Source organism: Panicum hallii, chromosome 5 (assembly GCF_002211085.1).
Source record: "Panicum hallii strain FIL2 chromosome 5, PHallii_v3.1, whole genome shotgun sequence".
NCBI lineage: Eukaryota > Viridiplantae > Streptophyta > Magnoliopsida > Poales > Poaceae > Panicum > Panicum hallii.
In genome coordinates, this window is record NC_038046.1 from 55,472,955 (window position 1) to 55,497,321 (window position 24,367).

The following is a 24,367-nucleotide window of genomic DNA, read 5'->3' on the forward strand; positions in this document are numbered from 1 at the left end:
CCTGGTTGGCAGGTGGATCGATTTTGATTTGATTGATTTATAGTTGTGTGGAATCAAATCGAACCCCGTGCGAAGCATCGGACTACAATAAATACGGATTCAGCTACGGTCGAATTGAACCTCCGACTCCGAGAGGGCCGTGTTGCTGTGTCCAACGTGCACTAACGCCCTCTTCGGATCCGGCAGCGCTAAATTTCGGCTCCATCGTATCGAATATTTAGTTGCTGATTAAAATTATTAAATATAGATTAATGACAAAACTAATTGCATAATTTCTAAACTAATTCGCGAGATAAATCTATTAAATCTAATTAATTCATAATTAGCCCATGTGATGCTATATTAAACATGTGCTAATCATGAATTAATTAGGCTTAATAGATTAGTCTCACGAATTAGCCCTATACTTCTGTAACTAGTTTTATAAGTAGCTCATATTTAGTCCTCCTAATTAGCATCGAAATATATAATGTGATATGGCTAAACTTTAGCTCTTTGGATCCAAACACCCTCTAAATTAAATTTGCCAACGCCTCGAGCATGTAGTATCTTCGCCACGAGAACATATTCTGTGTTACCCACTTTTTAGGTGTTATACTGCATTACCAAATACGGTAATATCTAAATCAATATATTTAAAATCGTAACAAAAATATAGATTGGTAGAAGGCATAATCATCCGCATGCATATAAAATTTGAGCTTAAACAAAAATTTATGCAACAAGAAATTGAAAAGAGAAATCAGCACCTAAATAGTTGCTGGTGGAACTGTTCATGTCTGTTCCACAACCCGCAACTATTCAAGTGATGATTTCTTTTCTTTTTCTCCTTGCACAATCTTTTGTTTAAGCTCAAATTTTACATGTACATTGATGATTGTGTCCTCTATCAATCCATATTTTTGTTACGATTTTACATGCACCGATTTAGGTGCCACCGTGCTCGGTAAAATGATAACACCTAATCCACTTGTAATACGAGATATGTTCTCTCTTCGCCACGCTTGGCAGGGCTCTGACCCATTAAACGAATACCTCTGATTTTGGTTCTAATGGTGAATCAGATTGATTGTACTTTAGTGATCATATGAAGAACAAAAATGGATGATACGCAAATCCTAGAAACTAGAAAGTGCCGATCTCATGCCAATTCAATTTCTAGAAGAGCAAATGTGAGTGGCCTCGTGTTGAGTAGTGCCAGGCCTTAACAGTAATATACAAGAAAAATTGGGTGATGTCACAAGTCTTGTTCAGGTGGACCCACTGCGCACAACTGGCACCCAGGTGGAGCCAGACGTTCAGAGCATGCGCAATGCGCAAGCAGTGGCAGGCTGGCAGCAGAAAACACCCCGCCGTCGCCGTCGCACGCCGCGCCGCCCAATTTGCTGCGAAACCATCTCGTCTCTCGCCTCGCACCACCCTCCCGTCCTCCGGGCTCCGGCCTATATAAATCCATCCCCTCCCCTCCAACCCCTTCCTGAAGCCAATCAACTCGCCTCCACGCAAAACCACCCATGGCTTCCGCACCGGCGCAGCGGGAGCCGTGCGATGCCGCGCTCCCGCGCCCGTGGTTCGCGCTTGCCTCCATCCCAGTCGTCTACGGCGCCAACGACGAGGGGGCCGAGGCGATCGCCCCCGGCACCGCCGACCTCCTGCTCGAGCTCCACGACCCGCCGCGCCCCTCCTACCTGGCGCTGCCCGAGCGCCTCGTCCCCAACGCCAGGCGGCGCGAGCGCAACGACTTCCCCCGCATCGTGGCCGTCGGCTCGGACCGCCTCATCTTCATGGCCACCCAGGGCCGGCGCGACCACGGCTACTTCCTCTGCGATGTCAAGGCCCGCACCGCCGCCCGCCTTCCCGTCGTCCCCTTCGAGATGGGCCTGAAGCTCTTGCTCCGCCGCAACATAGGCCTCGTCGCCGACCCTCGCTGCCCCGGGCACTACATGATCGCCCAGCTCCACGCTAACGTGATGAAGAGGCGCCACGACGCCCTCCTCTGCTACTCCACCGCCACCGGCCAGTGGGCCGTCAAGCCGCTCGCCTCCGCCACGGACCACGAGAGCTGGGGCGCGGACGGCGTCTTTGCCCACGACGGTCTCCTCTGGTGGGTCGACATAGGCTACGGCATGCTCGTGTGCAACCCGTTCGACGACCTCCCGCACCTGCGCTTTGTCCGGCTCCCGATCGGCTGCGAGATTCACGGCCCCGGCGACCGCCCCCGCCTCATCAGCACCAGCCTCATGGACCAGCGCCGCTGCGTCAGGATCAGCCAGGGCATGCTGCGCTACGTCGAGATCCGTGGGCTCTCCTACGACAGCGCCGCCGTCAACGCCGCCCCAACCGTCTCGATGTGGACGCTCGTCAACCCGGCGGGCCCGCATCCCTGGAGGTTCGAGTACGAGGCTTACTTCTCCGACATCTGGGCCCACGACAGCTACGTCGCCGCCGGCCTGCCGCAGGGCAAGGTGCCTAATCTCGCACTCGTCGACCCCAACAACCACGGCGTCGTCTACTTCTTCCAGGGCTCTACGATGTTCAGTTTGGACGTGCGCGCGAGGCGGGTCCTTGCCTGCGAGGAATGCTTGGTGGACCGTCTAGGTCAGAACCTCGAGTTCCAGTACTCCCGCTTCGTCGAAGCCTGGGATTGGGAGCTGTGCGGCAACGATCCTGCTTCATCAGACGGTATGCGCATCAACCAATTGTTCTAATTAACTGATCCAATTGGCATGCCTTCATCAGACGGTACGCGCATCAATCAATTGTTATAATTAACTGATCCAATTGGCATGCCTCTGGTTATGGGTTAGTTGATCAATGGAATGCAGTTTACAGTGTGCATGTATGGCTGTGAATTTGAAACTTGATGGTGTGATGGTGTCTAGTTAGCTGCATGCCCATGTGCCTTCATTCACTGATCAGTGAATCCATCATGCTTTGCTTTACTCTCTGTTTATGATAATTAGCTCGATTGCTCACTGATCCCATCACAAAAGGGATCTCAGCTCCTCATGTCATGTTTGATTGGTTGCCTTTGGCTTAGCATTTTTGTTAAATATATTCAGTAGATGTCATTTGGAATTTGCAGGTATAAGTCCTGAGCCAAATCGTCATTCTGGGATAGCATCACTCTGCTATTAGCTACAGTAATTTTAACTGCACCGCGTGTATAGAATAGAATTAGTCTGAAGACGACAGTCAACAGCATATCCCAAGAATGTCTGAAGTTGCATTGCTGTTGTTTTGCAACAGTGTTCATCTTGCCCAGATTCGATTAGTACCTCTGATTCCATTGGGTCGGATAGTTGTGAGCATCTCACCAGCGGCATTATTGTTAATAGCGATACTGTTACGGGTTCTCCGAATGCAGGTGGGAGTGGGAAGAAAGGGCATGATGAATTGGTATCTTTGCTAAGCCAGATGGAGATAAAGAACCAGAACTCCAGCTCTGAAGAGGACCGGGAGGTGCAACAACAAAAGCTTCTCCGCGATGATCCAGTATCACACGGTATGGCCCGCATAACCAGTCGATCGAATGCAGTGGTCTGCTGATCTTTATTCTTGGTGCTGTGCTGTCTGTGTAGCCGCATGCTCATGTGCATCGATGCTGTTAATTGAGGCTCTGTTGTTGGGCCTCTGCGTGTGGTAACTTGATGTGCTCACCAAACACAAAAGAAATATATATTTAATTGTTCACTGCCTTATCCTGCCATCTCTAGATATTGGAAGTTGGCCACTTTATCGAGAGAAGGAAAAAAACTTGATTGGCCTTTGTTACAACTTGATCTTGTACCCATTTCTGCTTATGCTGTCAATATCTTGAGATGTTTTGTCCTCTGCAGCATTTCTCTGGCTATGCTCTAAATTTTCTCCTCTAATAAGTGAGTGATGTTATTACTTGCATGAATGGCACATTGGGCCTAGAAACCTATTTTGCTCTTCTTAATTATTACATTATCTTGCATGAATGACACATTGGACCTACGAAGTCCTTTCCGTTCTTCTTAATCAATGCTATGTGCTCTACAACTTCAATGCTGTCTGTCTAGAACAAACTGTGAATCCAAACTGTTGCACGTAGGCTACTTTCGGATAATGAGTCAAACGTTCTATGGAGAACATATAGAATAAGCTATTTCTGTTTTGCACCATCAGTTTCTTTCGATTTAACATTTGCGCTTTCAATTTTTCAAATGGGAGCATCACACCATGCATTGCTTGCTGTGAGCTTGTGATAATGACCCACTGATGAATTGCATTGGTGCCTTTTTCCGGATGCAGGGACGGTGCTACAGCCGCCGAGAGGGCGTTGGGTGATACTCAACTCCACAGCCAGCGTCAGCAGTGTCCAAGAATGCATCTCATTCCACTGGGAGGCTCCACCGCGCGTCTCAACATTGAGCATCGACGCCGCTCTCGTCCCAGAAGCCCAAGAACATCCGGAAGTGACCGCGCGGATCAGCGCAGCGGACCCCTCGGGCTGGTTGCTTCTCGAGGCCACCCATGGCTGTGAGATCACTCTCATTCTCTGCGATGCCAGGAAAAGCTCGGCCGCTCGACTTCCTGATGCTGGGCCTGGGCGTCCTACCCCCAACGCCCGCAGCCTGGGGCTGATCCCGGAAGCTCGCGGCGGAGGCCACTGCATGGTGGCCCACCTCGAGCCCCTCTGCAGCACCAGGCACGCCACTCTCGTCTGCTACACCACAAGAACTGGAGTGTGGGAGGAGATGAACCTCACCTGCGCCGTGCCGCTCCCGGAGCTCTGGACAAGCGACGGTGTGATTCCACACGCCGGGAAGCTCTGGTGGTTTGACCTCGTGAATGGCAACATCCTGTCCTGCGACCCGTTGTCGCAGCAGCCGCGCCTGCGTCGTGTCCGCGTGCCCGGATTCGCCGCCCCCACCGCAACGCCGACGTCCGGTGAGGTGGCGAAGCACAGGTGCTTGGCGCTAAGTGGTGGGAAAATTCGGCTTGTCAGAGTCGTTGGTCCGCCGGACTCCCCTACCATCATCGCGTCCACGCTTGACTCTGCCGCGGGCACCTTCGTGGATGACTACCGTGTGCCGTTCCTGGAGATCAGCGCTGACCCCAACTGTACCTGGGCAGAACTCTTGAGGAAGACCCGTCCAGATGCCATTGCTGCCATCCACCCCAAGGACAGTAGGATCGTATGCTTCTTCGAGAACTTCAACGGGACGGCTTGCATATACGGCGTCGATTTGGAGAACAAATGTGCCATCGAGAGCCAGGCAGTGGAAGTGGCGCCGGCCCTCCACTCTCCCCTCGCCGTGCTCGCCTGGGAGCCGCCACCTGCGCTTCCTGGAGGCGTCAGGTCTTCTCCTTCAGGTACGTAATAATTCTCACTTTAAGCTGCGACGATGTCTGATGCAAATTCTAGTGCTGCATGCGTACTGTTTTGCCGTGCATGCTGTCCGGCTTGTTACCATGCATGAATCGATGATCAATAGCACTGGTCATTTGTGATCGATTTTGGCTAATTTGCACGGCTTGTGATTGTATCTCATTATTTCACCATCAGACCACTTGGCTTGCTTGCTTACTTATTTTTGAATCGGTCACCAGTGCTGATCAATTGTTTTTGGTCATCTTGGAAGGTTGCAACAACGGCAAGCCGTGGAGCCGTGTTGGCAGGGGGCTCCGAGGAGTGCTCAACTTCAAGTCATCGTTGAGCGGCGGGCTACAGTGAGGGCTCCTTTTTTAGAGCGAGACGGGGAGCGAGAGGTTCTTACTTAGTTCTGGTAGAAATTTTGACTCAGGATGCTGCTGACAAGTTTTGGTAGGAAAGCTGCTTAGTTTTTAAGAGAGGGAGAGCTGCTTAGTTCTGGTAGGAATGGAGAGAGCTGCTTAGTTCTGGTAGGAAAGGAGGTCAAAAATTTTGACTCTGGAGCTGAGGTTGTTTGTGTATGAGTACATACGTACATACATACCATGAGGCATTGATGTGCAAATGTTCAAAAAAAACAAATATAAACCCTTTTTTTTCTGAAAGACAGTTATAAACTTTGTGCCCTGAGCCCTGACGATTTATTCCACTACAAAATCAGATCTAAAGTCTAGCCATTGCCATATTCGAGAGAACTAAAGCACGAACAAGATTACAAGACGATCACAAGGCTTGCAAATTGAAACAAAAGAAAAATACTAGACGACCAAAAAGCAAAGATTACACGGATTTTTTGGACACATGGTGGTCAACTCTCAGCAGTCAATTGTTCGGTGGACTGGTGGGTGTTCGTGTCTGTGGTTCATGAAGACCCGGTGTATGAAGGTGAAACTGTTGGGGGTTAACGGCCGGCGAGCGAGCCTGCTTGGGCGGTGGAGTTGCCGGGCGGCAGCGGCGGTGTCGCGAGGCCCGGGTGCGCGTGGCCGTTTGGGCGGTGGCGGGTACAGGCGCGCGGCGCGCGGCGCGCGGCAAGAGGCTGCACGGCACAGCGCGGTGGTCGCTACGGCGGGAAGGCACTGGCGCGGCAGCAGCGGATTGACGGTCACGGGGCGAGTCAGGCAAGGACGGACGGCGTAGGCGGCAGCGGCCTGGGGGCCCCGTGCCGGCGAGCGAATGGGTAACCCGTGCCTGGTGGGTAAGTCAAAGAACAGGTACCCTTAATATTTACCCTGACAGTTATTAGCCACACATAATTTCGGGTAACGCTGCAAAGGGACAAATCGCACTACAGCTTATTGCATCATGTACAGCCAAGCTTAATAGTAAAGGTTACTACTGAGCTGCCTTAGAGACACTTCACACTTTAGTCCATCCCCAGCTATCCACAACTAACAGGGCGTCATGACGGCATAAACTAGAGGAAGTGGCTGCAATAATACACGCAGAATAGCAATATCACCATGTTGACTTGGCATAAACAAAAAAAGGGAGCTCTATCAAGCTGCCTGCTTGCCACGAAACCAGCTCAATGATGAGGGAAAACAAATGAATCTTCGAATTGTAAAAGGAGCAATAGACATTTGTGCATCCCTGTCACATCTATTTATATTCACCCCCTATACATGGAGAATAACATCCAGGACCTCGTGTACTCGCCATTCATCGAGCAGCTCCTTAAACACTGGTTGACCTATTCATTCAGCAACTTAACCTTCATAATACAGCATAAAAAAGTGGTTGACATCATCGACCGGGACAGGTGGCGCAGCAAGAGAGATGAAGCCAGCATCTCAATCCAACGGAAGAATCTGCAGGTTATTGGGCTGCTGGCATAGAACGCAGGAGTCATGTGGAATAAAATTTCATGTGGGGATTTATCTGCAATACTGCCTGTGCTTAGACAAATATGCAACTCCCCAAGGATTTAAATTTGCAGGCCAGGAATTCTATCAGATGGAGACTGGCAGCCTAATATATTTGTGCAAATCATGTATGTCTTTACGCGATGCAGTTACAGAACAGAGTTGTATATAATGCAGGGACAGGAAGATCAGTTCTATGCCACAAGGGAGAAGTCAGAAGAGGAAGGAGGGCATGGCTAGGAAGGATAGGGTGCCACGAGGGTATGTACCAATTCTGATCGGGCAGGGGAAGGAGAGGGAGAAGATCCTCGTGCACATGGAGCACCTGAAGCAACCCTACTTCCTCGAGCTTCTTGATCTGGCGGTGCAGGAATTCGGGTACGAGCAGCAGGGGATCCTTCATATCCCCTGCACGGCCCAAGCCTTCCGGTCGATCATCGGTGCCATCCCAAAGTCAAAGTCATGACACTTGCTGCTCATCTCCATTTTTTCCTCTTCATTTCTCTGTAAACTTGTTAGGTTAGTCGACACAAGGAGCAAGATTAGTTCCTCTGTCGTGATTGCAGGGAGGTTTATCTCTACTGTCATATTGTAAATCTGCGCCATGTCGTATGATCCAAGCACTGCAATAAGTTGCTATTATGAGATTTTGCCGAGATTATGACTGTCGCGACCTCAACAATGTGCCAATATCTGAAACCACGGCTTCAGTACCTGCAGATTTATACTGTAGTCAAAGAAGATAAGCTTCGTCCAGGTTCAATTAAGCAGCACAATCACGGATAAACAACTCCTAGCATCAAAAGGAAAAATTTCGACGGCGAGTCGGCGGCGGCGAGGAGAAATTTCGACGGGGCCCGCGAATCTTGGGTTCGATGGACCACTTGCTTTTGGCCCCGTTTAGCCCGGCGAGATGGGCTGTGCCATTGTGGCGTTGGGTTTCAAATAAGAGAGAAATGATGTGTAACGGGCTCAAAATAATCATCGTGCAACAAGCTTACAAGCATCAGTTTCTCGTCCAACCGGTCCAGCAGGCCGCACGTCCAGTGGGCTGAACCCGTCGGCCGCGGGCGAAATCGCAGGTGGGCCCATCGATCCTCGACGAAGCGGCGTCAGCCAATGGTCTCGCACCGTCACCCAGCACGCGGATCGCCACCACCAGAAGCGCGACGCCCACCGTCCATCTCCATCCAACGGCCCAAACGCCTCCCCCGCCCGCGCCTCCCAAAATTTTCGCGATCCCGCCTTCCCCACCCTCTCGCCGCTACAAATAGCACAAGCAAAACCCAATCCTCCCACCGCAAATCGAATTCCAACTTCCGATCCCCAAATCCTCCAGCCTCCTCGCCGCGCCGCCGCCGCTCCCTCCGCTCCCTTCCGATGGCCCGCACGAAGCAGACGGCGCGCAAGTCGACGGGCGGCAAGGCGCCGCGGAAGCAGCTGGCGACGAAGGCGGCGCGCAAGTCGGCGCCGGCGACGGGCGGTGTGAAGAAGCCGCACCGCTTCCGCCCGGGCACGGTGGCGCTGCGCGAGATCCGCAAGTACCAGAAGAGCACGGAACTGCTGATCCGGAAGCTGCCCTTCCAGCGGCTGGTGCGGGAGATCGCGCAGGACTTCAAGACGGACCTGCGGTTCCAGTCCTCGGCCGTGGCGGCGCTGCAGGAGGCCGCGGAGGCCTACCTGGTGGGGCTCTTCGAGGACACCAACCTCTGCGCCATCCACGCCAAGCGCGTCACCATCATGCCCAAGGACATCCAGCTCGCGCGCCGCATCAGGGGCGAGAGGGCCTAGAGCGCCTCTGCTGCTCGTCCGTCGTCGTGGTGCTCGTTTATCTGCGGTGGAAGGACTAGATGGATGGGACATTCGTTCGTTGCTGTGCTGTCTTGTAGTATTTTCCTGAATGTGTTGGCCTCACTACAATGGAAAATGATGGGTGGTTTCTGAATGGCTTTGTTCTCGCAAGAATTGCTGTGTGATGTGATCGATGCTGCTAGCTGCTTAATCTGTTCTTAGTACTAAGCATCTGACTGTTATGTTTAACGAGCTGGAAGGAATCAGCTCGCTGTTGAACAGAGGAGCTGGATCAACCTTCCTTCAAGCAGTTCAGGATGATAGTAATGTTCTAGATGCGTTGGCCTCACTGCAATGGAATACAATGAGTGGTTTCTGAATGGCTTTGTTTTTGGCAAAAATAGCTGTGATGTGAATTGTGATTGATGCTGCTCAATCTGTTCTTACAAGTAAGCACCTGACTGTAATGCATAAACGAGCTGGAACTGGAAGGAGTCAACTCGCTGATGCTGTTTACAGCGTATGATTTTAAACATCCAAAGTAACCAACATCTGGCTTGTTTGGCTAGTGGGTTTTGCTGCGGTACACCGAAGTGACCGTGGATCGTTGATCTAATACCATATTACCTCCTAGGAGGTAATAGTTTTAATACTAAAAATAGAGGATTAGAACTAACTTGCATGCATGATTGGCTGAGATCTTAAAATTCTATTTTTTTTCCCACGTGATGCTCAGCCATTAAACTGAGACAACAACTTTTTATCCCCTCCATGCACGTAACATAGCACATTGCATGTAACATTTTTTTTTTGCCATGACGTGCCATTTGCCGCCAATCAGATTTCTATTTTTTTCCAGATGATGTGCCGGCCATTAAATTGAGACAAGAAATATTTTTTTTATCCCCTCCATGCACGTCACATACCCCATAACAGATTGCATGTAACATTTTTTTTTACTATCTCGTCACATGACATTTTCCAATCATATCTTGTTTTATGGATTTGTTATGGGTTTGCCAAGTACAGGATTTTGTAGTGTTTTTCTATCTTCCGAGTGGATCTTTCTTCAAAGTTAAAAAAAAATGCGAGGATGATCCGAGTGGAGTTTTCGCCAAGTCTGATCCAATTGCATTAGATCTAGCCCAAGCAGAATTACGTGATGCACACCAATTTTAATTGTAACATGACTAGCCTTTTCTAATCAGTGAACGGTAATCTCATTCGATCGTCCATTATAAAGTAGTGCACCATAACGTGCATTGACGTTAATGGTAACATGATTAGTCTAGATAATGAATCCATGCTATCCAAGTTATCAGATCGCGTGCGGTGCACCGTAACATGCACGTTTTAACCATGTAGGAGATTTTAAAATATGATCACTATACATACATCATAGGATATGTGCCTGTAACAATCCTTTGGCGCATGTTACAGTGGTGGTCTGACGTAAGAATAAAACATCAGGTGACAGAAGTAGAGTCCATCTCAGATCTCACGAAAAGCTAGCTGAGAGAATAGGAACAGAGAGCCAACTCAGGAAAAAAAACCAAAGAGAAAAAACACTGTATGGAAAGCCACCGAAAGAAGCGCTCTTCTGTTAGCTAGTATGCGCCATTTAGGGAGGGAATAAGCAGATTTTCCCTTAATTATTTTTCCTCCCATAAAAATCAAGGGCTAAGATTTACTTTAACATTCTTACCTCTTAAGAGGTAAGAGAAGGTGAGATGGAGTACCGTAGCACAGCCCTTGGCTAGTGCTTCCCTTTTCAATAGAAGCAATCAAACAGAAGAGCCCTGCTGCATAATTCAGGGCCTCTATCCTGAACTGCACTTACCACCAGCACTAGCAAGGGTTCTCTGTGCATTATATCACAGGGGCAGGATGCATGGCATGAAATTCACACACACCCCTGTTACTGTACAGAGACTAGTAGTAAGTACTTCGGTAAACAGAAACATGGGCTTATACTAGCAAACCAATTCTCTGATCAAGAATACCGGCAAGACTGCAACCGTTTACGCTTGAAGAGTGGTAAAATGACACGATGTCTTGAACGATCATTGCTGTCTCACTAAGATGGTTTCATTCAACCTCGGCAACGGTGGCATGTCGTTGCCAAGGTCAGGGCAGGTATTGACATTTGGTGGGCCTCGGGGTAAAGTTGAAACGAAATTTCTTGATCCACTAGTTTAGTCAGCACCAAAGGTTGCTATTAGGAGGTCACACGTGTGACTAGCAGTCAAACTGTCACACAGTCATATTTTTCAAAACCGTATATCCAAATCAAAATCCTTCTGCACACTGTGTTCCTTGCGACGAAATCTTCAAAATAAGATCACACTTGGATGATTTTTTTAAAAAATATTTTTTTGAACGCGAAATAATTTCTTTTTGAAGCTGGAACAATTGTTCCAATAATATAAAAAATATTCCGCTTTGTACGATGATTTGACTGTAAGTCACACATGTGACTGCTAATATCTCTGGCACCACATGGACTTTTTACAATATTAGATTAGAAAGTAAAAGAAGCACCAAGCCACCAACACTGGCTTCGGACCACTAGCATGCAATTTTTTCCACCACCATGGGCCACAATGGACATAGGTGGGACTGGGACACGGTGAAATTTGAGCATTTTAAAGGAAAGTTTGAGCTTTGTTCCAGAAGATCCGTGCAAGCCTGACATCGAGGAATGTAAAATTTTTTTTTAACCGGAGTGAGACAGTAGAAAATGATTTGTAGGTGGATTTATGCAAAACAATTATTTATGAAAAAACCAGCAGCATCCAGCTAGTTAATTTTGTCATGATCCACTACCACTAGTAAAGGTCGCTGACGCATTCGAAACCGTTGTCATCTGTTGCGTTGACGAGTGTGGTCTTCCCAAGATGGCCTCCAGCAACCTCGGCAGCGGTGGCATGCCGCGGTCCATCACGCCCTCGAGTATCTGTACCACCTCCCCCATCGCCGGCCGGTCAGCCTCGTCGTCCTGGATGCACCAGCACGCCACCTTGCAGGCCCTCTCGACCTCCTCGAGGTTCGCGTCACCGCGCAGCCTCTCGTCCAGCAGCGTCCCCACGTCCCCCTCGATCAGCTCCCTCGCCGCTTTCATCGGAAAATACACGAGGCGGTGGCCGCCGTCCGAGGCCGTGCTGCGGCACTCCTCGCCGGCGCCGGAGGTGTTCCTCCTCCCCGACACGAGCTCCAGCAGCACCATACCGTAGCTGTACACGTCAACCTTGGGCGTGATGGCCGCCCCGCCGATCCACTCCGGCGCGAGGTACCCCTTGGTGCCCCTCATCGTGGTCAGCACGCGGCTGAAGCCCCGCCCCACGAACTTGGCCATCCCGAAGTCGGCGAGCTTCGGGAGGAGCGACGCGTCGAGGAGGATGTTCTCCGGCTTGACGTCGCAGTGGATGATCCGGTCCCGGCAGCCGTCGTGGAGGTAGGAGAGGCCCCTGGCGACTCCGACGGCGATCTGGTACCGGGCGGCCCAGTCCAAGAACACGCCGCCGGTGCCGCCGGTGCTCTGGAACAGGTGGATGTCGAGGGACCGGTTCGGCATGTGCTCGTAGACGAGGAACCGGTTCTCGCCTTCGCAGCAGAAGCCGACCAGTTTCACCAGGTTGATGTGCTGGATGATGCCGATCGAGCTCATTTCAGCTCTGAATTGCTTCTCTCCCTGGAGGCTGCTGTCGAGCCTCTTCGCCGCGATGGCGGTCGAATCGCGGAGTTGCCCCATGAAGACAGAGCCAAAGCCACCTTGCCCGAGCTTTTCGGAGAAGTTATCGGTTGCAGAACGCAGTTCTCTGTACGAGAAGGCCACAAGCCGGGCGCCATCACCCCCTTGGATGTTGTTCTTGGCTTTCTTCCTCCTGGTCATCAAAACTATGAACAGCACAAGCAGAATCAAAGCAACAGTGCATGCGCCGGTGACGACGCCGATGATGATGACTCGGTTCTTGCTTCCTGACGTCTGAAATTCTCTTGCAGCCAGACGGAGATAAAGAATTTCTTCATCAGAAACAGTGTTAGTAGCGTTGCTTTGAGATTGTTTTGCGTTGATCAATCTGTCAAGCCAAACAAGGCATCCCTGGCTGGCATAGGAATACGCGGTGCAAGAGCAGTTCTTCAGGCAAGCCGTTGAGCATTCAGCCGAACTCCTAACGTTCTGCAAGCCACGCCCTCTGTCAGGCAACCCAATGCCAGGCATGGAGAAGAACCCATCAGTTGAAGATGCCGCACTACTAGTGCTGTTACCGGGAGTACAATCCAGTGTTGCATCCCTGACACACCCTCCTGTCCGATCACCCTGCTCCCAATCCATCGGCGACCTCACCGAGAAGCCCTTCATGCAGCTGCAGGGCTGCAGCCCGGCGTAGCTGCAGACGGTGAAAGGCCCGCAGGCGGCGTACACATCGCACGGCGCCTTGGGGCCGGCGTAGAGCGTCAGCCAGTCCTGCGACGCGTCGATCCAGACCTGGTGCTTGTTCTGGCCGGTGACGTCGACGATGTTGCGCGTCACCGTCGCCTCGGCGGTCACGTTGAACTGGAGGTACTCTTCTCGCGCGTCGTCGACGAACGCGAGGTGGAAGCTGGGCACGTTCCCGGCCAGCTCCGGGATGTTGCGGAAGTACCTCCCGTTCCAGGCGCCGGTGGCCCAGTAGGCGACGGGCGAGTCGCAGAGCTTGACCACGAGCTGGGGAGCGTCTGGGTCGACCTCGAAGCAGTAGGGTCCAGGGGACGGGGTGGCGGCGCTCTTCCTGGAGACGAGGCGGCGGTTCACGCCGGTGGCCTTGTCGCGGCCGAGCTTCGCGCCGGGGAGCAGCGTGTCGGTCGGGTGGTCGAAGCTCTGCCACAGCGTGCGGGGCGCCGAGGAGTTGGAGGCGTCGAGGAGGACGAGGTTCCCGCTGTTGAGGAGCACCGCGACGGTGGTGCTGGTGGCGTTCTTGGCCGTGTCGTGGGCGGATCTAGCAGACCAGGTTACCGACCTGGTGGCTTGGTTCACGACGACGAGGTCGCCGCCCCCGGACACGGTGAGCTCTGGCGAGGCGGCGTCGGCGTCGGCGTCTACGACCGGGTTCGCGCCGTTGGCCACCCACACCGTGGTCAGCCTGGGGACCGCGGTGAACCATACGCCGAGGTACCACTTGTCGGGCGGCGCGGTGGCGCCGGGCGATGAATCGGCGCTCCCGTCGGGAGCTCTGAAGAAGCCGAGCGTGAACTTGCTGTTGTTGGAGAGGATCCTGCCGCCGCCGCCGCCGGCGAGTGCCCGGCCGGGCGAGATGGTGTCCGTCGCGGCGGCGGAGCGGCACGCGCCGAGGAGGGCGAGGAGGCCGACGACGAGGGTGCGCAGGGTAGCAGAAGCAGACATGGCTGGTTGGTGAAGCGGGAGACGAGGCAACTGCCGTGCCGTGAGGAAGCGTGCAGAACAGCGGAGCTGGTGCTTTTAACATGCGTGGTTCCGGGCAGCCACGTGGCGCCGCCGCGCCCGAGACGGCACGGTGGTCGCCCGGACGGCGGCGGGTGGCAGTGGACCCGGCCGCTGACAGGAAACTGCGCAGACCTCTCGACGCGCAGATGGTGACGGCACTGGTTCGACGTCGACGAAGGGTTTGTGTCTTTTCACCGCGGTCTGCCGCCACCTTTCTTCAAGACGCCCGTGGAAATCGAAGCCATTTCACCACGCCCGCCCTGTCCCTGTCCCGTCAGCCCGGGCACGCGGCCAAGAAAAAAAAAAGGTGCAGCGAGGAAGAAAAATCTCTAGGGTCTTCTAGAATCTGCATCGGTCGGGTGCACGTCGGATCGGATCGAGCTGACCAGAACGTGCCGTCCGTCTCTGTGTGCCGTCTGCACCAGCATGCGTGCCGGGCGCGTCCTCTCGCTACCAGCTGCACATCAGGGCCGGGCCTGCAGCCTGCTGGACAGCTGGAGCCACTGGGCCGCCGCTCGCGCAGAATCGATCTTGCTGGGCCTTTAACGGGCCTCTGAAGATGGGCCGCGCCCATGAGCAGCGCGTGGTGGAGCAGTTTGCGCAGCACGTGCCGTCCAGCGCCCATACGAACAAGAGACAGCACGACATGCGACGCGAGCGCAGCAACTAAACCATTGATTGGTTCCTCCAATGGCAATGAGCAAGTGAGCGACTCCACGAGACCACGCCACCAACCACTCAACGATCAAGCCATCAAAATGTTCACAGGAGCATAACTATATATAGAGATCTCTTGTCCGAGTGACTCAACCCATCATCACGGTCGCAGCTCGGAGAGCAGCCAGTGACAGCACCATCAGTGCAGGCAAAGCAGAGAGAACGAGCCAGCTTCAGATGGCGTTCAAGAAGCCAGCCATCGCCACCATCTCCTCCCTCCTCGTCCTGCTTCTCATCGCGTCCGGCGCCGCCGCGGCGAGGCCGACGCGCCAGCTGACCTCCGACGACAGCGACGACGACATTGGTGCCGGTGCTGGTGCTGCTTCAGCTGCTCCAGCTGCCGCACCGGCCGTGGCGCCCGTGGCTGCTGACGCGCCGGTCGCTGCCAATGCCATCCCGGCTGCGGCGGCGGGAGCGGCCGATGCGGCGGGGACAGGTGGCGCTGCGGCAGCTCCGATCGCCGCCAGCACGATCCCGGTGGGCGCGGGCGCACCGGGGGTGAACCCCGCGGGCGGCGCTGGCGATCACGGGATGGTCTTCTTCATGCACGACATCCTGGGCGGCACGAACCCGTCGGCGCGCATCGTGGCCGGCATCGTCGACAACGCGGCCGTCACGGGGCAGCTCCCCTTCGCGCGCCCCAACGGCGCCGTGCTGCCGCTCAACAGCGGCGTCAACGTGAACTCCGGCGCGGCGGGTGCCATCGACAACAACAACATCCCCTTCCTCACGGGCCTCGGCGGCGCCACCAACGCCGCCAAGTCCATCAGCAACAACGGCAACGGCAACGGCAACGGCGTGCCGGTCTTCGCCGGCGGCAGCCTCCCGCAGGGCACCACGCTGCAGAAGCTCCTCTTCGGGACCATGACCGTGGTGGACGACGAGCTGACGGAGGCGCCGGGGCTGGGGTCCGCGGCGGTGGGCCGGGCGCAGGGCTTCTACATCGCCAGCTCGCAGGAGGGCGTCAGCCAGACGGTGGCGGTCACGGCCATGTTCAAGGAGGGCGGGTTCGAGGACACCATCAGCTTCCTCGGCGTGCACCGCACCGCGGACTCGGAGTCGCACCTCGCCATCGTCGGCGGCACCGGGAAGTACGTCGGCGCCAAGGGCTTCGCCAAGGTGGCCGTGGTGAGGCCCGGAGGCGTGGCGGCGTCCGGCGCGCTGCTCGAGACCGACGGCGTCGAGACCGTGCTCCAGTTCACCGTGTTCCTTGTGTAAGTGTGTGTGCTAGAGATCGAGCTACTAGCAGCAAGTCAGGGAGGTTGGTTGTTGTCTTTTCAAAAAAAAAAACGGGGGGAGGTTGTTGTGAAAGCGAGTTGTTTGATCGATGCTGCAACAAGTAGCATGCTGCATGCAAAATCGTATGATTGTGTTCCAAGTGTTCATGCGTAATTAGTGTTATTGATGTATACGTAAAATATACTGCTTCTGAAAATATGCAAGGCCACCACCTGTATTTTGATTCTTTTCAACATACAGAATTAGTTTCTACACAGCTGCTGAATTAAGACCTGATGGGTCTCTCTCCGAGAGGCTTTCATCTATAGTTAAGTTCCAAAGTCCAAATGTAAAAATGTTTACATAAGTTTCACCATTCATGTGCTCATGTACATGATAAGAACGAACGAATAGCTGATGCCATGTCAATGTACACTACAGTGTAACCTCCACCTCCCTTGAAGTGAGTATACAACATCCATGGACAGTTGGACACAATGAAACAACATTATGTACATTCAATAACTCAAAAGTATATACAGATTTTTGGTAAAACCAGCACGCGGAAAGTTGGGAGTATGCGTCCCACAAATGGTGGGTGCACGTGGTTATTTTGGACTGCTTGATTTAGATATGTCCGCTCGCAGCTCTTCTTCAAGCTCGTCGAAGTCCCAACCACTTATGTCTTCATGATCTTTGTTAACTTTGCCAAATTCTAATTCTAACTTCGCAAGTTCTGAATCTGGGTCCAGCATCTGCTCAGGTTTCACTGGAGATTTTGGAGACTCCACAGGCACATCTTTAGGTGAGGAAGGTGCCGGAACAGGTGAATGGCTCGGTCCAGATTTGTCCTTGGTTGAACGATTCGATTCAGATTTGTCCTTGGTTGGGTCCTTTGCCCTGCGGACTTCAATGTCCAGTGTCGGCCTTTCTACCGACTCAAATGCTTCTCTCAGTTTCTCTATCTCAGAAAATAAGTTCCTGATCTCTTCATCATCTTGCCTGAAAAAAAGAGGAAATATGACTTGTCCAACTGCAGGAAATAAGAAGTAAAAAAAAAACCACAGATGAGAATAGTCAGCAATACCTAGAATTAGCCCCTTGCTCAGAATAAAACATCTTCTTCATGCGATCCACAATGCTAAAGGCAATCACAATCTGAAAATTTAGGAATTGTTAGCGTGCTAGCTATCCATTCTCTGTAAATTGTTGAACATTCTCTGTAAATTGTTGAACAGGCTAAAACACATATCTGTTCACACTTATACTGTAATACCTTGACTTTGCTCAAATATAAAGACAGCTAGGATGTTTGTTTGAGTAGGTTATGACCTTAGAAGCAACAAATTAAAGAGACCAATATCGATGGTGGGTACTAAAAGAGAACCTTCTTTTCGGTTTCCAAATATTCCTCCTCTAGGGATTTCTGTGGACTTGTCTTTTCAGAAATTTCATCATCCGCTCCATGTTCTATTGACTCCTCCCTACAAGATTTGGTCCAAAACACAAGTGCAATACCATTAGTTCTATTATTCTTGTAAGAAAAGGAAGAGTACATGAAAGACATTACAAAGAAAAATTGAATAACCTTGAATTTAAGACTGCCAAATTATCCACATATGTGCGGATCCGATCAATTGATGGACTAAGAACGTCCTGCCCAAGACAAAAAGTTGCATATGAGAACTGAATCAAATATACTCCAAAACTATAATGTCTTAACTAGAAACTCAAACAAGGGTCTTGAACAGCATATATTCAACCACTGACCTTGAAATTAGAAAGGTGACGTTTGGTCAACTTCAGGAAATTGGTTGTGCATCTCTCCAGCTCATCACTGAACAAAAAGTAAAGCTGAATCAAGTAAACTTATTTTTTGGTCACAATATGCAGCACAACAGAAATGGATTATGCAATTTCTAATTGTAGCTTTACAACAGGTTGAAAAGAGTAACAGGACAAAAGGGAGGCAAGTTGTTAAAGGCATGTACGGTCACAATCACTACATACATGGTTTTATTTTCCTTCTGTTCATTGTATGAGGACTGAAGTTGCCATGTATCCTCAAGGAAATTTACCCAAGTCTTGACTACACCAGCTTCCACGTTACATGAGTCAATAGATTTTGAAAGTTCATTCTCCTGAATTGATGCAGAAAACAAACATCAAACTAGCAATATTTTGGAAACAATAGTAAGCATCAATCTCATCAAATACAAAAGGATCAAAACTGAAACTGGATAATCAGGAAAGTATAGGCACCTTTGCTTGTAAACTAAAGACCATCTGGTTGTTTGCCTCATGAAATTGGTCCCTCTCTTCCCTTGTCTGCTTGAGGCGGCCAACAGCAGCATTCAGTGAAATGTTAACCTGTTTGTAATGAAACATTGGAAACAATATCAAGATCAAAATTAGCGTTTGCCTTTTACAAAATAGTAAGAGCAGGAGAAGCCAACAAGAAAGTAAAACTTTTCACAAAGGTCTCAGGATAATGTACCTTCTTCAACTGAGCCTCAAGTTCATCCCTTTGCTTCTCCAATTCAGAAATCTCAGCAGTCAAATCCTATATGAAACACAATGGCAAAAAGGATTTGTTGGTGGGACCAATAGATCACAACAAAGCAGAACTTACATGTGCATTCATTTTTATGAAGTATTGCGCAAACACTAGTGAGCCAAAAGGTACAGTTAGTTATACATGTGCATGCGGAACAGCTTTCCTTGCAGTTATCAGATGCAATGGAAAGAAGCTGACAAAAGCTTACAAAGCTGCATAGCTACAATTATATGCTACACAGAAATTGCAACCAGAGTTCTACTACGTTATGTGTCGCATGGCCTATTATAGTATATAAGAGTTACAAACAGATTCTACATATGAGATTGAATTGTTACCTTTTCAACTATGACCACTTCATTATCCTTTTTAGCACGAAAGTTAAGGGCCTCTTCTTTCTGGCGTCTGAAGTAGTAAAAATGAAAGGTCATCACAAAGCTTTCAGTACAAATTTATTTGTAGCAAAATGTACCAAACAAATGAAGCAAAATCATAAGCCAACAATAGTGGCAAGTGATCAGCATGACATGTATTCATGGTGTGGTCACTAGTGAGCAGATTTCACATAGACTAGGAGTTGCATATTGATAATATTGTTGATGAATAACAGAAAGCTAGCTAATCTGTAAATAAAAAGACAGCAAGTCTGACATAATACTGTGAGCTGGAGTGTAAATTGAATTGGTACGCCAAAGACAGAGTATCATGTCATAATACAGAGAATGCAGATTGTACTGTAACAGCGAATACAAGTAAAATCTGATGTGTTCATAGACATGTTCTTTTAGCAAGTGTTAATGTGGGTGTTCATTTCTCAAATGATAATCTCCTGAAATAGTCCATACATACTAGGAAATCATACATGTCAGCCGAATAAGATTTCATCCACCAGAAACATAAATTTCAAGGGATAGCAGGGTCCTTATAAATTTGTAGAAGATTCAAGATTCTAACAAGAATCAACAAATAATTTTAAAAGATTCCTATAGAAAAGTTAAGGAAGTTAAACCTGTGATCCAAAATACGCTTCTCTGCCTTGGAGGATGAATTAGCAAGGGAAGTAGCCAGTACCTTTAATTTCTCAACCTGCAACATTTCCATTATGTTACTAACTTACTATAGCAAACCACCTTTTTTCACCAAATGTCTATATATAAGCAGAGTTCATCCAGAATGACTATCAAGTTATAACTCGCAAGTCCAAACTAATGAGGCAGAGGCAAAGGGTAATATGAAAGGTAGTCACAATTACAGTGCAACATTGATAATTTGCATGGTTACCATGCTGCAACAAGCATGGGCCACGCAGCAGATGACAGACTGTTCAATGGAAAGTAAATGTAATAAAGAACAAACATGTGAGAGCTCAGAGTCCCATAACTCAACAATTCACTTTCTTTAAAGGATAAAGTTCAGACATGAAGATTCAAGAACAAAATAAAGAGCAGCAAAGTATGCATGAATATAATAGTTAGAGCTAAAGAGATTCCTAAACTATCATTGAATACAAACATAAACCTGCTTTTGTTCAAGTGTCCATGCAACTCTGGTGCTTGGTCAATGTGAAACTGAATATAAGCATAATATAAACTATAAAGGTGGACCTAATCCAAAAATGAAATTCATAAAATCACAAATAAACATGCCTTTTGGGAATGGATTTCTAGGGAGTCCCCGGTATTAATCGATTTCTTCTTCAATAGAAGTTCCTCCATTCTAGAGCAGAACCGGACTTCGGTGAGTGCTTCTTTAAAATACTGGGCAAGGTGGAAGATAGAGTTAGCTTGTTTCAAACTAAAGCATTACGGAGCCAAAAGAAGGTTACTTACAAAAAATGCAACAGGTCAAAACAAATTGGCTGGCTTTGTATCGACAACATTTAGTTTCAGGAAGAAGTCATCTGCTAACGTAATTGTCTGCCTAATATTTTCTTAATGAGCCTGGATCATAAGAAACTTAAATGAAATAATTAAGCACTTAATCAAAGTTTATGTGTGCTAATGACACAGTTTCCGCTAATTGCTAGATCTCAAGTGCCTTTGTGAACATGTAACCAAGCATTGACAAATTACACTGCAGAAAAAAGTAAAACAAAGTAATTACTTAATTTGAATATATGTCACAGAGTAAACACCTCAACATTTCCAGTCTTTTCTGCAACTTTATCAGGATCATCAACTGACTGAACTCGTGATGCCTCCTTTTCATCTAGTTTATTCCACAATTCTACAGCTTCAGCATCTATCCTGAAGTGAAATACACATATTAGAGTAACAACAAAAGGACTAATGATAGCCCAAAGACAGAGATAAAAGCACCATGTTACTCTTTCAGGCTTTCTATATGTTGGCGGTGCAGAAACAATAATGGAACATAGAACTTGAAGTCACAAAACAAAGATGCCTGAGGACACGTAGGCTAGAAATTGCATGGGATAACACCATGATTGGCTAAATACCCCTATTGGCATTTGGTGTTGAACAATTAAATGCAATCTCATATTACATGAGAAATGTAGACGGTATTGATAACCAGCATGAAACAATCAGAGTTCATGAGAAGAAGAATAGATAAGTGATCACCTCACAATGTCAGCATTCCTCTTTAGACCTGAAATGGCACTTTGCGTAAACTGTAGTAGTTCTTCACGTTTCACCTACATGTATACAGATACAGAATATTATTTGACAAGAAATTTATGCAAATTTTGGTTCAAAATGTGAAATAAAATACCCCACTCTTTCTCCATAAAGCAATATAGCCCTAATCAAGTGCTTCCTCGTGAAGGAAATAAGTAGGGTAGGATAAATAATTATGCCTTTTCAGCAGTAAGCAAAAAATGTGGCACAAAACAGAAAAAGAAACTGAATTCACGAATAGAAATATATATGAACTGCAATTACAGTGTTGTATACTACCAAAAGACATAACAACTAGTGTATAGTCTGAACGATTTGCGGCATGTATTACATGATAATTTTAGCCTTATATTTTTTTGTTATTTACTTGGTATAAGAACACCAAACAACTGGAAGACGCACCAGGACTTCGTCATGGTAATTTGAGAATGACTTTGCCAAGTCTTGTATACTGCTCACTATAGCATTACTAACTTCCTTTCCTCCTGTAAGACATATTCTGTAGCAAATGATTGTAAGTTAAAATGGAGTGCATGCTCATGGAGGAAAAAAAAAATACAGTGACTAATGTTCAACGAACGGTAGACAGAATCAAGCCACAGCTGAACCAATGATTTTGGTTCTTCCAGATACATGGATAAGTTGCGACTAATCTGAATTTTCTACAACTAAATTTATAGGCTGAAATATTATTTTCTAAGAGAAGATAACACATTCAGTAAGAGTATGAACTATGAAAAGGAAAAGATCGTACAACAGTGTCACAAACTCATAAAATCAATTTTTAACATTAAAGGTAAAGTACAATTTTTCACATCAAAGTAGTAAGTTTCTAGAGTCTTGTGCATCCTAAAGTCAAGTGCAAATGTTATTTCTTAGACCAGTCAACAATAGAGTGTAGATGCTCTTTCCCTATTCTATCCAGACCAAGTGCATTTTATTATATGTTTTATTATGGAAACTGAAGGATAAAATAGACATGTTTAAGTAGCTTAAGTACTGTTAAAGCAAATAGATGAAGTACTCAAGCAGAGTAATTTCTTAGTGTACTTAGATCCACTTGAAGTCTTGAACCAACAGTTGAGAAGAAAATTGCTTGGATTGTTGGAAAACATAGCAAAATTATTGGGACATGTTTTGGGCAAAGCTCACCCAAAAATTTCTAGAAGAAGGGAGACCTCTTCTTCCTTAGGAGCTTCAAGGATCTGGGCAAGGAAAAAAAATAGGGCATGCTTAACTTGTGACAGTGGTATAAGGTATAAGAAATAGCAGCGATATTTTACAGCAAGCACTTTCTGGTTGGGTGAAAACAAATTACAGGAGTAGATGGTATCTTGAGTTCTTGACAGCCAGGATAGCATCGTTAAGCTAACTCACCATGGACAGAGTAATACCCTCAAGCGCTTGGCTATAAAGGAATACATCTCGGAAGTTCATAGGAGACCCTCCAATATCAGCATCATAAAACAAAACCTGCAGATATGTTATCACAGATGAAAAAGCACACAAACATCAAGCCAATAAATGACGATAGAAAGCCAAATAATTGCCCCATATGATAAGAAAAAAAATGAAATATGATTGGCAGATGCGTACCCTTGCCAATGATGCTTTCGAGGAGTTTGGCTCAGTTGAATTCTGTCCGGGAGTACCACCTGAACCTCCAACTTCAGCCTCAACCTCCTGTAGGGCCCTGAGCCAGCGCCTTAGCACCTGAACTCTCTCGTCCCCACGCGATGAAACCGCCGCTTCTTCCAATCGCTTCACCGTTTGCTTCACACTTTTGTAGTTTTGAGTGCTCTGCAAATCCCACGAAAACATGAAGACATGTTACCAAGATCAAACCGTCATTAGTAAATCGGGAATTTGGCCAAACAGTCCAAACATATTGATGCAGGCATGAACCCTAAATGACCAAAGCACCTGGCTTTTTAACCCTTGCCCCCTTTTGGCAGCCATCCCCGTCCCAGTACATAGCAATGTGACAGAGATCACCTATCACTCTATTGCTACTTCGAATTGTAAGCTCCCCTATATCCATACAGATTTAGAGAGTAGAACATTAGCTCGAATCACACGCAACCTAGCAACGCCAGCCCAAAACAAAGCACCTATCACGCTTGATCCATTCCCAATTCGCACCTCCTCAACGCCAAAACAAAGCACGTTTCCAGGCCAATTGGAAAGGTTTCGGATAAGGGAGCGGGGAGCGGGGAGGGAGCCGCTCACCATGCGCTCGTTGATGATCTTCGCGCCCTCGGCGACGGCCTGGCCGGCGTGGTGGGCGACGGCGTCGGCGTAGCCCAGGACCGTGCGGGCCACGCCGCTGCGGCCGCCCGCCTCGACGGCCTTGCTGACCGCGCTCCGCAGCCACGACGACATCCCGGGATGGGATCACGACCGCGGCGGCGAGGGGGGCTGGTGGATGCGGCGGGTCGCGGCGTCCTCTACTCCTCTTCTGGGAGGGCGCTTCAGAGCTCAAACACCTCCTCAACAGTAGGTCCTGCGCTTTGCCCTTTTTTCTATTTCTTACCACCTTTTGTTTTGTTCCCTTTATATTTTTGTCTTTTTGAATAAAGCGGTGCTCCCTGTTTTATTTAAACGGAAGCAATGTAGTTCTGTTGTCTGTTTCAGAAGGACAGGGATAAATTGCTTGGGGCACCCCAGATGGTGGTCATGTGAGTGAGTGAGTGAGTGTGTCTTTAAGATTAATCTACTTCCTTAACAAACTTTACTAGT

The 24,367-nt window shown here is 48.8% G+C and overlaps 4 protein-coding genes across 4 annotated transcripts; 2 read left to right on the forward strand and 2 right to left on the reverse strand.

The window, feature by feature from the left end:
* Positions 1–8,575: 8,575 nt before the first annotated feature.
* LOC112893986 (histone H3.2) lies at positions 8,576–9,419 on the forward strand. Its single transcript, XM_025961537.1, has one exon. It carries the CDS (start codon positions 8,644–8,646, stop codon positions 9,052–9,054), a length of 411 nt encoding a protein of 136 aa, XP_025817322.1. The 5' UTR covers positions 8,576–8,643; the 3' UTR covers positions 9,055–9,419.
* A 2,320-nt stretch (positions 9,420–11,739) lies between these two features.
* Positions 11,740–14,462, reverse strand: LOC112894196 (G-type lectin S-receptor-like serine/threonine-protein kinase At2g19130). Its single transcript, XM_025961825.1, has one exon. It carries the CDS (start codon positions 14,435–14,437, stop codon positions 11,867–11,869), a length of 2,571 nt encoding a protein of 856 aa, XP_025817610.1. The 5' UTR covers positions 14,438–14,462; the 3' UTR covers positions 11,740–11,866.
* Positions 14,463–15,321: 859 nt separating this feature from the next.
* On the forward strand, positions 15,322–16,676 carry LOC112894883 (dirigent protein 10-like). Its single transcript, XM_025962719.1, has one exon. The coding sequence runs from the start codon at positions 15,392–15,394 to the stop codon at positions 16,430–16,432; it is 1,041 nt and encodes a 346-aa protein (XP_025818504.1). The 5' UTR covers positions 15,322–15,391; the 3' UTR covers positions 16,433–16,676.
* An 82-nt stretch (positions 16,677–16,758) lies between these two features.
* On the reverse strand, positions 16,759–24,126 carry LOC112894882. Its single transcript, XM_025962718.1, has 18 exons — positions 23,858–24,126; positions 23,225–23,428; positions 23,006–23,101; positions 22,781–22,833; positions 22,031–22,127; positions 21,572–21,645; positions 21,124–21,235; positions 20,636–20,746; positions 19,999–20,075; positions 19,328–19,394; positions 18,930–18,995; positions 18,695–18,802; positions 18,443–18,573; positions 18,203–18,269; positions 18,021–18,088; positions 17,820–17,916; positions 17,520–17,590; positions 16,759–17,434 (listed from the first exon to the last, which is right to left on the reverse strand). The coding sequence occupies exons 1-18, from the start codon at positions 24,008–24,010 to the stop codon at positions 17,041–17,043; spliced, it is 2,046 nt and encodes a 681-aa protein (XP_025818503.1). The 5' UTR covers positions 24,011–24,126; the 3' UTR covers positions 16,759–17,040.
* Between the last annotated feature and the right edge of the window lie 241 nt (positions 24,127–24,367).